The 13380-nt window shown below is 38.8% G+C and overlaps 2 protein-coding genes across 4 annotated transcripts; one reads left to right on the plus strand and one right to left on the minus strand.

Moving 5' to 3' along the window:
- Positions 1–3039: 3039 nt before the first annotated feature.
- On the plus strand, positions 3040–7110 carry LOC135612742 (uncharacterized). 2 transcript variants are annotated; one of them, XM_065109366.1, is made up of 3 exons: positions 3040–3322; positions 5168–5492; positions 5590–7110. In XM_065109366.1, the coding sequence occupies exons 1-3, from the start codon at positions 3260–3262 to the stop codon at positions 6732–6734; spliced, it is 1533 nt and encodes a 510-aa protein (XP_064965438.1). In that variant the 5' UTR covers positions 3040–3259; the 3' UTR covers positions 6735–7110. The 2 variants fall into 2 exon arrangements, with proteins under 2 accessions (XP_064965438.1, XP_064965437.1); XM_065109365.1 differs by having other exon boundaries at positions 3040–5492.
- LOC135612741 (protein kinase STUNTED-like) lies at positions 7102–10336 on the minus strand. 2 transcript variants are annotated; one of them, XM_065109363.1, is made up of 11 exons: positions 9682–10336; positions 9532–9617; positions 9339–9457; positions 9139–9254; positions 8632–9063; positions 8312–8560; positions 8079–8239; positions 7938–8017; positions 7705–7852; positions 7486–7635; positions 7102–7415 (listed from the first exon to the last, which is right to left on the minus strand). In XM_065109363.1, exons 1-11 carry the CDS (start codon positions 9836–9838, stop codon positions 7185–7187), a joined length of 1929 nt encoding a protein of 642 aa, XP_064965435.1. In that variant the 5' UTR covers positions 9839–10336; the 3' UTR covers positions 7102–7184. The 2 variants fall into 2 exon arrangements, with proteins under 2 accessions (XP_064965435.1, XP_064965436.1); XM_065109364.1 differs by having other exon boundaries at positions 7177–7415; positions 7563–7635.
- Positions 10337–13380: the final 3044 nt, after the last annotated feature.

A 13380-nucleotide genomic window follows, 5' to 3' on the forward strand; every position in this document is an offset into this window, starting at 1 on the left:
ATTAACCTTATAGATTATGTAAAATAAAGGTCATAATTTCTAACCTTTTCATACTAAACTATTTATAACTTTCTATTAAATTTTTTTAATTTGTGTAAAATATACTTTATTAAAAACTAGACTTATAAATATCTCTATGTATATCTGGTTTGAAAGATTTAGAGTATAAATACCTACTAAAATATTTATTGTAATTGACATTATGGATTCGGTAAAATTGAGATAATATTTTCTGACCTTTTGTCACTAAATTATTTGTAACTTTTTGTTGGAAACTCCAATTCATATAAAACTTAATATTTCTGAAAGTAGATTAATATATATTTCAAATGCAATCAAGTAATTTGAAGTATAATTGATTATTTAAATAATTCATGAAATATGCCTCTCAAATTCGGTCAAAATTAAACTTTTATCGATTTTATCTATTCTTGTTTCATCTTTTTTGAAATTGATTTCAACTAATTTTTTTTTCAATTAAGTTTTATATTATTACTTTGAATTCTTGTATACTCATCTAAGTTATTTGCATATATGAATCTATTATGTAAAGTTATGTTTGCATCGTATTATTTCGTATAAGAACAAGTATGTTTTGTTATTTCACATATACTTTCGATATATGCTAATTGTATTATTCATAATATCTTTTTATATTTTGATATTTGTGAGATCATTTGGACCTTTACTAAAAATGGTAAAGGGATTATTTTGATCTTTGCTAGAAATGGTAAATGGTGTATGCTTCAAACTCATAATGTTTTATCGGCCTCCTTTGGATTCATCCATCCGTGGATGAATGACGCTCCCAGATGTTGAAGATTATATTTGATATCCAATTTCACCTTCTATATATTTGATATGATATTCAAAGCTTTGGTTATATGTTTCTACGTGCGATTTAGATGAGAATAAAATGAATGCAACGTCCAATATGACATTTGAGCTTCTGTTTTATATTTATTCTTTTGATATATTCTGAAATGTTTCATATGTCATTGATATACTTTGAAATATTTCTTATATCATTCATATGCTCTAATTACTCTTTACCCCCTTGTTATGAACGAAACATGCTTTGAATAAAATGACATTGCAATTCTATATTTTATGAGTAGATATATATAAATTCTTGTATCATGCCTTGTATTTTGATACTAAATTTATTTTAAAATTATTTTCTTTCACCATACATGTTAGTCGCTTATTGAGCTTTATATGCTCACTTTGTTGCTATATAAAATTTTTAAGTTAGCTTGTTACTAATTGAAAAGTTAGAATTAGGCTGAGGTAGTGAAAAACTATTTAGATTTTGGACAAATCCTATTAGTTGATATGTTATTGTTATATAAGTATATTTTGTATATAGTAAAATGTTCTCGATAAATTTGGAATGATATATCATGTAAAAGTTTCAAACAAACCTCTCACGCTTATGGTAAATATTAAGTTTAGTTTTATAACGATATACACTTATGATAAATGGTTGGAGTATTGATTGTATAAATTCTTATGCTTATGGTTTTAATAGTATGGTTAATGTTTTATTAAGTTGGCTTATATTTTTTAAAAATATTTAAGTGATGTGGTGTATGATTATAAATTACACATGTTTTATAAATATGAATTTTGACTAAGATTTCTCAGTGATTCTAGATTAGATTGTTGATGAATTATATTACTACTGATTTAAGATAGGTTCATGAATGTTATAATTCGAATGATACGATACTATCTTATATATAAGTTTAAAGTTTTTTTTTTCTTGATCAAGTTAGTTAATAAAAAAATTTAAGATGATATCAAAGCAGAGGACCCTATACTCATAAAAATTACATATAATCAATTTTAGTACAAAGTGATTCACTTAACTTAGGAGACATCCTCAAAACAAGAGAGTTCATCACTTAATGCTTATATAGGTATTTTCTAATTGATGAACTTGTTTAAAGTTATATGCATTTCTGACATCTATAGAAAGACAGTAGTAATCTTACTAAGACTTTCAAATTCACCTCTTTTGTGGATGTAGAGAGTTATTTTTGTAATCGTTTTTTTAATCCTAATAAATAATGACATTTTTATCTTATCTTTTATTATTCAAGGAAGTGGAGAGAATAATAATAGTCTAAATTTCTATATATATATATATATATATATATATATATATATATATATATATATATATATATACCCATTGCAAAGCACTAAAAGTGACATACAACAGTATGTGAAGTAAAGTCCTACAGAATTAGTATTTCTTTACAGTGAAAGGAGAAGACACCACCCGATCCGACTAACTTTCTCGCTTTTACTTTACTTCACATACTGTTGTATGTCACTTTTAGTGCTTTGCAATGGGTATATATATATATATATATATATATATATAGGGAAGGTTGTGTGTGATGTGATCGATTAGCCGCGATGGGCCGACACGAACTCGACGTCGAGGCCATGAGGATTTGAATTCTGACATGGCGTGCGACTCACCTGTCTCAGCCAAGACAGGGTACAACGACGCGCACGGAGTTCAGCCGCCTGGCACACAGAGCTGGTGCGCGACCCAAAGCTTCAATTAGAGGTTATGATATGTTTCCTGTCTCCATTGAGACGGGAGAACCCCCATAGTCTCCTTACGTGCGACGCACGGAGACTGGTGCGGGGTTCAGGGAGTTTTTGGCCAGGACAGGGTACATCGATGCCCGCGGAGTTCAGCCGCCTGGCACAGCGCTCTGGTGGGGAGGCGACAGCCTGCTATGTGTTTCCTGTCTCATCGAGACGGGAGAGGCCCGCCTATCTTTCACGTGGCAAGCACGTGAGACCGCCCACGGAGGCGGTTGGTCATTCCACGTGCGCCTCGCCGGACCAGCGCTACCGCGTGCCGCGAAGCTTCGGAAGGCGAATCGCGTGTTGGACTCACCCGAAATGGCCAATAGAAGTGAGCGCAACTCTGATCCTTATAACACCCGCGGGACAGAGTACCGCGAATCCGAAACCGGCACGACTCTCCTCCCTCTATAAATAGGGCCTCCGCGCCCCAAGTTTATGCTGTTCTTTCCTCCGTCGGCGGGGCTCTAACCCTAGTTTTCTTTTATTTCTGTCTCCGCCGCTTTCCCCGTCCTGATTCTGATCTACGGCCCACTCGCCTTCGATCCCGCTTGCTTCGAGTCGCTTGATTCGATTGCCCCTCGATCGATCTCTGGCCTTGATCCGTGTGCCCCTCGATCGAGAGCGAGGAAGAGACAGTGGGAGCACGATGTCGCGGTGCTTTCCGTACCATCCGCCGCACATCGAAGAGTCCTTGATCGAATCAATCAAGGTTTGTTGAGCATCAATGCCGCTGCGATTGATTTCTTGCATTCTTGCTCGACTTCCTTTATTCGCCATCCGTTCGTCGCCACGATCTCTTGGTCACTTTAGTCTTAGATCGAACGAATTCTTGCGAAGTTGGAGTTCATAAGTTTGTAATCTTATGTCAAATGGATAGAGGAATTGTAATCGACCACAATATGATTGGATTTTATTACGTAGATAGTATGGTTTAGGAAATTGGTTTTTTGTTATTCATCTGGTGGATGGCTATGGAGTTCTTATGAAGATCAGTTGTTGGTTGGTAAATGAGATGCTCAGGTCAATTACAAGACTATTAAGCGGTTCTCTACACGAGTCTTGAGCTTTGAATTTATAGATCTCCTATGAAAAAGCAATTAAAAGTGGATCTGCCAAGGCTAGATGTGGTTCAGGTATGGGGAGCACTCTGATGTCAGATTAAGAAATTCCGAATTGGATCTTGATATGATTGATGTGGTCGATTAAAAGAAATCCTTAGGATTTGATTTGTAGGTATACTATGAAAAAGCAATTCACATTTGCAACAGATCCAGTTATTTTTGCGCTTTCTTTTAAGTGTCGGACCAGTATTTTGGTGGAAGTCATTTGATGGAAATCATGGATACTATCAAGAACCCTTGTAGTAGTAGCACTTTCTTTGTATTCTCTTTTTAGATGTTCTAGTTGTGGCATAGTAATTTCAAGGCAAAGATGAACGACTTGATTCCATTGGATTCTCATCAATGTATTTGCACTTAAAGTGAAATGGTTGTTTATATTAATTATCATGAGAGGTCTAATTATATTAGTCTCCTAATAAAGTTTATTAGCAAACAACTCCATCTTATGTCTCAAGCATAGCATCTGAGTTTTGAATGCTATCGGATTATTATGTTAGAATTTTGTTTAGAGATTGAGAAATGCAGTCAGATCTAAGAGGATTGGCAATTTATTAACAGTAAAGCTTTTACTCTAGTTCTAAACATTAATGTTAACAATCTGTATTGTTGAAAATTCTTGTTTGGTTGAAGTTCATATCCGTTGTTACTTTTTTTGGAATATCTGAGCTTGAACAGATATCCGGGTTCAAATCCCGGCAACGGATTTATGACCGAAAAGAAAAAAAAAGAACCTTGTAATTATAATATTCTTGGTCACTCTCTTGACAGGACTTCTTCATAGTTTGACTGCTAATGTAAATTGAGTCTTAGGGGAATGAATGATAGTGCGTAGAAAATTTTTGGTTTACTCTTTAGTAATCAGGGTGAACGTATCAAAGATGCAAAGGTTCCTAAGTTCTTATTGGTAACCTAAATATTAGTTAAATGATTGGCTATATATTGCTATAGTGATTGTGTGTTTCCTGTTTTCCTCTCCTCATTACAGTACCGTTCTGCCCTTTCTACCTGGAGTGTTTTTTTTCTCAAAAATGATTTTTTTAGCAGCTGTGCAATTGGGTGTTTTGTGTAAGATAGATGTGTCAAAATATAAAATATGAAACATTCTGAGATAGGCATCTCGATCCTATAATTGGGGGATACAATTGTTGTATGCAAACTTATAATAGATTTTACTGCTGGTAATTGGTTTGGGATTTCAGGAAGAATCTCTAATATATCTTACTAGGAGATTGAGTTGTAAGAACTGGTTTTGGAAGAATGTTATTCTATTTGGACTTTTTTGCTCAATGTCAAATATCATGCTATTGAAGCCTAAAGAGTGTACTATTATATTGACTCGTACCTGTGTAATACATTCTCCGGTGTGCCTCTCTGCTTTGCTTCCCCACTGTATATTCTTTGCTGGGGTTGACTATTCTTCTGGTGCACTGAAGCTCCAAAAAGAAAGCCAAAAAGCAAAGAAGAAAGAAAAAAAGAGGGAGAGAAAGGAGAGGGAGAAGACCAATGAAAAGAAGCTTGTGAACTCTCAGCACGAGGAGAACCATATCAAGAGAAAGCGTGAAGAGAAGAAGTTGGATCAGAATTTGTTCAGCCAAAAGACCAGCAATGATGTTATCCAGCAGCTGGAGAGAAGTGGCATTACAGAAGAACATGAGCTTCCATGTTCCATTCAGTATTCCCATGACTCCCCTGAGAGCTCTCAGGACAGCAATAAGAGGAGAAAACTTCTGCCCTCTGATTCCGGTCATAACAAGCATGGTACATTTTAGCTTTTTCTTCAAGTAGTGTTCCCTCTTTTTGAGCTTTGCATAATTTTAAACAATGACACTTATGTTTTCTTCTCTTCTTCATGAAGGAATTATCATTCGCATTAAGTTGCCAACATTGAAGCAAAGAGACTCAAAGCCACCATTACTATCGGTGAGGCAAGAAGATGCACAGCTACCATTGGCATCGTTGAAGAAAAGAGAGCCTAAGCCACTATTACCATCGGTGAGGCAAGAAGATGCACAGCTACCATTGCCATCGTTGAAGCAAAGAGAGTTGAAGCCACGATTACCATCAGTAAGACAAGCAGACGCACAGCTACCATTGCCATTGTTGAAGCAAAGAGAGCCAAAGCCACCATTACCATCGTTGAGGCAAGCAGACACAAAGCTACCATTGCCATCGTTGAAGCAAAGAGAGTTGAAGCCACCATTACCATCATTGAGGCAAGCAGACACAAAGCAACCATTGCTCTCGTTGGAACAAAGAGAGCCAAAGCCACCATTACCATCGTTGAGGCAAGCAGACACAAAGCTACCATTGCCATCGTTGGAGCATAGAGAGCCAAAGCCACCATTACCATTGGTGAGGCAAGCAGACACAAAGCTACCATTGCCATCATTGACAAAAAGAGAGTCGAAACCACCATTACCATCGTTGAGGCAAGCAGATGCACGACTACCAGTGCCATCGTTGAAGCAAAGAGAGCCAAAGCCACCATTACCGTCCGTGAGGCAAGCAGATGCACAGGTACCATTTCCATCGCTGAAGCAAAGAGGTCCAGAGCCACGGGACACTCGAACAGCTGCACAAGTGAATGTGGTAGTCAACAACAAATCAAAGCAGATAGCTGATGAACGTCCTGCGGTTGATGAACAGCCGTGTTTTTCAGGCAGGGCTGTGGAAACTGGTCTTGATCGAGAAGCAGCTGCACCTTTGCATAGAACTACCAGTTCGAAAAGGATTGGCAGCAGAACACGGCAACAGGAAAAGTTTGATGAATTAATAGTGAATTGGAATCCATCGCCATTGCAGTTGGAGTTGGAGTCTTCAGACGCAGGCGGCGACGACTGGTTGTTTGGGGCTCCAAAGCAGCGGGGCGCCAGTTCGTTTGCTGCTGAGAGCAAATCCAGCAATGGAAGTGGAAGTAATGCCATTTCTTCTCCGCAGCCCCGAGCCCGCTACTTGCCTGAATTCGACATGTATCAGCTGCCTTATACAGTCCCGTTTTAAATTCAAGGGACATGAATCGATGCAGTCAGAAACATGTTCTGTAGCCTAGCCAACATTTTAAAAGATCGGGAGAACATGCTGCATTGTAAGGCCGAGCAAAAAAGGTGTCGTCTATTTTCTTTGGGATTGGCTGGATGCTTGCAGTTCCCTTCAGAGTTCTTGTCCTGATCCAAAATGTTTGGACCCCTGCCTAACCGCAAACGGGTTTTGATCGAGGAGGAAGATGAATTCGTGTATGTATTCTTATCCTCTTAGGCAACGAGTACGGATGATGGCGTCGAGTGATCAACACTTTTGTGGTTTACATTTCAATAGTTATTATTTCTTTTGACCTCTTTTTCTCGTACTAATAAAAATCTCTCGCTTTATGCTTTCACCGGCATGCTGATGCGCACGCACAAATCCACAATATATATACATATATAATAGATTTATGTTTGTATATAGCAACTAATTAAAGCTCGAAGAACGGCTCCATCGACTTCGCAGGTACGCCTCCCAGGAGCCACAGTGACTCTGCTCGACGCTGGCGACGGATGCATCGTCGTCCACGTCAAGCAATGCGAGGCTCGGAGTCGGATAGGCTTCGTCGTCTGGACAATCTACCACCTCCGACATCCCATCCGCTTGGCTGCTTATCCATGTCTCCATGTCCTCTTCCCCTTTCAACAGGCTGCAAATCTATAACCCACAACAAATGGTCATCAGCAGATCCAGTTCCTAACCAAAAAAAGTATTATGGTTCACTTGCCTTGTCGATTTGAGGTCGGATACGAGGTACCCTCGTGATACAAAGAGATGCAGCTAATATCATTCTGCTCATCTCACCTTTATCATGATTCGTACCGAGATTGGGATCCAGCAGATCTATGAGCTCCCCTCTCTCCAGAATTCGCGTCGCCTGGAAACATTTGCGTGCTTGGTTAGCAATCGAGACATGCAATGGTATCGAGGGGGAGAAGGTACTTACCCACATCACCAAACTTTCTTCGCCTTTAGGATTCCCATCATCTATCGGCTTTCTTCCTGTTAACAGCTCCAATAGAACCACGCCGAAGGCATAGACGTCATTCTTGTTGCTGACCTTCCCATACATGAGGTACTCGGGTGCAAGGTATCTGCAAAGCGATCATCTCATTTACAACTCAAGCATGCATTTGTCGTTGTAATTTTGGCACACGGCTGAGATCGAAAGGAACTCACCCAAAGGTCCCAACAACATCACTTTGTGTCAGGTTGGTCGCGGCTGTCGGCGCCCACATAGCTAACCCAAAATCCGATAACTGTTGCGCAGGCTTTGTCAGTACAAGAATTTGGAGCTGCAAACACGATGACCAACATTACCTGAGGCTCAAATTCGTCATTGAGAAGAATGTTGGAAGACTTGACGTCTCTGTGGATCACTGGTCGACGACAGCCATGGTGAAGGTAGCTGAGAGCCTCAGCAATCTCCGTCGCCACTCTAAATCTCCTGTCCCACGGGAGCAGATGCTTCACCTTGTCACCTGTGTTTCGTCTAATGCACATCAGCAGAAGAAATCCATGAAGCCGTAACACGCGAACTGTGGTAACTTAACCGTGTAGATTTTGCTCCAAGCTTCCATTGGGGAAGTATCTGTACACAGAAATGAGAGCGTGCTCCCCAACGCAGATGCCCAGTAATGGAACCACGCGCAGGTGCCTCAGCTTGGTGATGATATCGACCTCCGAAAGGAAATCTTTTGATGCTTCTGCGGATAGCTTTGACAACTTTATAGCAACCTGCTGTCCATTCCCAAGCCGGCCTCTGTACACTCGGCTGCTTCCTCCATTCCCAATCAAATTCTCTGCAACAATTTGATGTTTACTCACCGATCGCACATCTTAGATAAGGATGTCTGTGCTTTAGAAGGAGAACCTGAAGAGAACCGATTCGTTGAACTCTGGAGCTCCTCATACTGAAACCATCTGCAGCTCGAGTTGCTGCCACTGAGAACCGTGTTCAACTCCTCGATTAGCAGCAACAATGGTTGAGCCGACGACAGAGTTCGAGCCGGTAAGTTCATCACCCGCCGGACAAGCGACAGTCTCCAAGCACGGTTGGCCCGCTTCACCTCGATGCTTCTTAGTGCTGCTTTCTTCTTCAGCAGAGGACACCCGAACACCGGCTCCGGCAGCTGTCTCATCAGCACCGTAACAGAGCTCAGAACCGCTTCCACCTTTTCCCCTTTGACATGGTTGCTGTCAGATGATCTCGAGGCCTCTACAACAGTCTTCTCCTCATGCTTCCGTATCGCGAGTGCTTCAGATGGATACAGAAGATTCCGTAGACTTTGACGGCGTTGTAATTCTTGAGAGACAACACTCCATGAGTTCCGAATCCAGCGAGAGATTTCGTTAGGACAGAGAATCTGGAGGAACTCACCTGGAGATGGCTTGGCAGCTCCTCTTTCGAAGACGACATTTCCTTTTCGAACGGCGATCAAGGCAGTGGTCGGAGGGAGATTCTTAGCACAATACTTGGCAAGTGGAGCTGAGCGACTGAAGGAAACTGTATCAGATTTCCACAGAGAAGGAGAGCAAACAGAACAATGAGTTCCACAACAGAGGCTTTCTATCACCTACAAAAATGAGCTCTTCTTCTTCATTCCAACCACCACTTTGATGGCTGCACATTGCTTGGCCTCCTTCACCAGCGCTCTCCTAATAGAACTTCCCCGAGCGATCTTTCCCACAAGAACAACCTGGAGGCCACGCATCGGTAAAAGATCACGCTATTTCCTCGTCGAATTCATGATGAGAATGCCCACAAACTCACCTGCTTGAGACTGCAAATGCCTTGATAGGATGCCAGATGGTCATCCAACGTGCTTGCCAAAGACAGTGTGGTCGTTTTCTTCAGATCTGAAAGAGAAGCTCGTCATCGGCAAGCAATCAAAGACAAGGTGTGCTCGTCAGATCGAAGTACCTGAATCACGGCAGACATGGACGGCCATGACACGGTCTCCTTGCTCGGCGACTTTGTGGATTGCCCAGTCGAGCAATTCCTTGCCCTTGGCGTTCATCTGAAGACCCACCATTATACACCGGGATTCCCCCTGCTTCTCTCCCTCGAGCACGGCCATGCGCTGCCTTCCAATTGGATTCCCAGAAAGCACTCTTTCAGATGGTTCAATGTATGCCGCAAAAATATGGAAGAAAGAGCAGAGGCCACCAGTCTCTCCCTCAACCTATTTGTCGCATCCCAGGATGAGCGTTCCCTTCGACATATGGATCTACCGCCACACGATGATGACGACGGAGCTTAGTTGAGCCGCAGTTTTCTAGTACCGGAAAGGAAAAGGAGATTTAGGAGAGATCAAGAAAGAATTAGGAAGCGAGTACAGAAGCAGCCATTGGACAACAACCAAAAAAGGACAGGAGGAGGAGGAGGAGAAGAAGAAGAAACAGAGTGCCCCCGCGACTTGAGGACGATCACCAGACTCCAACGTAAGAGAGAGAGAGAGAGAGAGAGAGAGAGAGAGAGAGCGCGCGCTTCGGTTGAGAGTACCCGCCACCTTTGTCGCGGGAAACACGAGATGACCGGCCACCCATAGCGACCAATACAACGGATAGATGCGGCAATAACGTGCAGGAGAGGTATTACGGTGATGGGAGCTGCTTAACTGCAGCTAAACGCCTATTGGATATAAACTGTCCGATTGCTTGACGCTGATATATGTTGCTTTATATTATTAGGTGGGTAACAGAAGAACTAAAATTGACAACAATATATATATATATATATATATATATATATATATATATATATATATATATATATATATATATATATATATATATATATATATATAATATTTAAAGATAAAATTACATATCCTTCTTAAACTCTTCTTAAATTATATATATATATATATATATATATATATATATATATATATATATAGAAAGGTTAACATCAACTAACTCGTCTTTTAGAAAAAAATATATTATCCTTTTTGAAAGAATATTTTATAATAATATAATAAAAATATATAATAATCGAAGGAATGTTTTTTTTAATAAGATATTCATTTTTCTTCCTTTAAAATATATTTATATGAATTGAATACAAATAATATACGGATATATCATTCTTCATTTAATAGGAATAAATGTCAATTATAATTATTTGACAGATTGATATGATCTGACTCACTTTTTGGAAGAGACAACATCGTAGGTTCTCCTCACCAAACGAAAGATCTTGATGAGCTTGTTCGTATATTCGATTTTAATGTGTATACGTTTTACAAAAAAAATAGCTTCAATGGTGTATGTTCATCAACATGCCTATGATACTTAAGTTATCATTAATTTTCTATGAAAAAATATCTACATGGGAGAATAATTATATCATATTTAGTGAGGTTTATTTTTATAATATTATAGTCCTATCATATATAATTAGAAGGTTATCGGGTCTGATTCTAAGAATATTTCATTACAACTTGATAGCGAGTTAGTGTAGAATATTCATCATATGAATTATTATCCTCATTGAATATTATATTTGTTGGCCTCAAAAAATTAAATTGGTAAGATATCGTGTACACTTTTTTTTGGGTTAATTATAGGTCATCCCATGTAATTAACTATCATTAGTATTTCAATCCTTATACTTTCAAAAGTTATATTGAGATTCTTAAATTTATGAAAATAAAATATTTAAATATGTTTCTTCTTACGTCATCATTTTTGTTAATGGAAATATGGTAAGAATTATCACTGAGTACATATTGATTCTATCTTACTTCGATTTATTATTTAGCACGTTTAGTATTTTTATCAGCATAACCGACGACACGAGGAGAAATAAAATTAAATGTTCTATTTTTATAAGTATATGAATCATAATATAATCTTTGAAAATATAAGAATTAGAATGCTGAAAGTAACTCACTATAGAAAATTGGTGAGAAAGTTTATGGTGGGCGCAATTGTTGGTGTAGGCGGCGAGGATGGAGTAATGATGTCGGATGGAAGAGGCATTTTAGCGTAACCTTTTAATTAGCTTCATCACATCAATGCAGAATTGAACTACACGACAGGAAACGTACTGCAGTGAGATCGAAGCAGACGCCTAAAGCTTAACAATGGTGTATGTATGTATTTTGTATGTGATGTATTTATATGCTTATAGATGTCATATGGCTGTAAGTTTACAGCGTGAAGGAAGTAGAAACAAAGTGAAAGCTTGAAGTATGAATGGATCTATGTGTATATATCATGCTTTCTTGTGAGGATCACGGCATATCTTGGGATCACTTGAACTTGTAGATTGGAGCTAAGCTGAGAGATCATTAGAAGTCAAGCGACAATCCCGTGTGCATGAAGTAGAAATTTAATGATAATTAATTAAATGTCAATAAGAAAAATAAATTTGATTTTAATCTTCATATCTATTAATGATAAAGATGTATCTTTGTAATGGACAGATATTAATTCTGAATTAATGTTTATGCACCTCACTCACAGTGTACTATAATATTTGGCTCTTAGTAAAAGGGTAAGAAAGATAAATCAGAATTTTGTTTGTCTGAGTTATTTATTGATGTATAAGGTTTTTTTTAATTAAATTTTATTTTATAAAAAAATCATTAGATCAAAAGATCATGGGATTATAGTTTTTACACATGAAACATGAATATAGCACTAAACCAAATGCAGTTTTAAGAAACATGAGTAGATTACATGTGTTAGATTAGATTATGTGGGAGAACGAGAGTCTAATTCTCCTTATATATTGATAATAATTTTTTGGATCTAAAGACGATGATTGAGATTTTTTTTATGACATCGAAATGTACGTATCGTAAAAATTAATATAATATTATTTGATTTTAATCTTAGCATAAAAATTTTTTATATCATATATATTTTATGTTAAGTCCAAGAAAGATTATGAAGTGCATAGCATAAGAAAAACTGATGCCCTCTTGATGTTCTACAAGATTACGAAGCTGGAAGGTGTTAGCGATCCCAACAATAAGAGTCATAGTTTTTCTCTTTCCTTTCTCGATCTAAAAGATAAGTGCGGACTGACTCGAAGCTGATATTTAGAAGTATAATCTCAGCTCACACTTTCACAGAAAAGAAAAGCCCTCACAAAAAAATTTCCCTCTCCTCTTTAGTAGTGATGTGATACTTTTCAGCAAACAAAGTATCCATAACTATACATTATACTTCTTCATCTTCCCTCCGGCGAAGAAGCAAGAGAGTAGAATCCGAAAAGAAAAGGTAAAAGAAAGTGCATGAGTACATGATCTTTAGAGAGGGAGTAATTGTTATGCATCAGCAACGGGTGGCTGTGTCTCTGTGGCTGCTAAGGAGGAAACTTGGCAAAGGTAGGTTGCTGGGAGGTGGTGAGAGGGAATAAATCGACTCAGCCACCTCTTCTCCTTCCTCGTTGTTAACCGCAGTTACCTTCTCTACTGTCATCTTACGCTCTCCTTTGGGCTCGCGGAATTTGTGAGCAGCCTTCGGCGGTGGCTCCTTTCCTGTTATCTTCACGGAAGGCTTCGGCTTCATCCTGTGATCTCTCGACCTATACATGCCAGTATCGCTGTTCGTTTTGCTTAGCTTCAGTCCCGGAGTTGGTGGTGGAAGGGGGAGAAGAGGAGGTTGA

Source organism: Musa acuminata, chromosome BXJ2-5 (assembly GCF_036884655.1).
Source record: "Musa acuminata AAA Group cultivar baxijiao chromosome BXJ2-5, Cavendish_Baxijiao_AAA, whole genome shotgun sequence".
Taxonomy (NCBI): Eukaryota; Viridiplantae; Streptophyta; class Magnoliopsida; order Zingiberales; family Musaceae; genus Musa; species Musa acuminata.

Excerpts from the sequence above, each read along its gene's own strand:
- LOC135612742 (XM_065109365.1), top strand. The coding sequence starts at position 5,021 with ATGTCAAATATCATGCTATTGAAGCCTAAAGAGTGTACTATTATATTG. Across the intron at positions 5,493-5,589 it reads TTCCGGTCATAACAAGCATG|GAATTATCATTCGCATTAAG; the intron begins GTACATTTTAGC and ends TTCTTCATGAAG.
- LOC135612741 (XM_065109363.1), bottom strand. The coding sequence starts at position 9,838 with ATGGCCGTGCTCGAGGGAGAGAAGCAGGGGGAATCCCGGTGTATAATG. Across the intron at positions 9,064-9,138 it reads AGCTGCCAAGCCATCTCCAG|AATTACAACGCCGTCAAAGT; the intron begins GTGAGTTCCTCC and ends TTGTCTCTCAAG. Across the intron at positions 7,853-7,937 it reads GATGTTGTTGGGACCTTTGG|ATACCTTGCACCCGAGTACC; the intron begins GTGAGTTCCTTT and ends ATCGCTTTGCAG.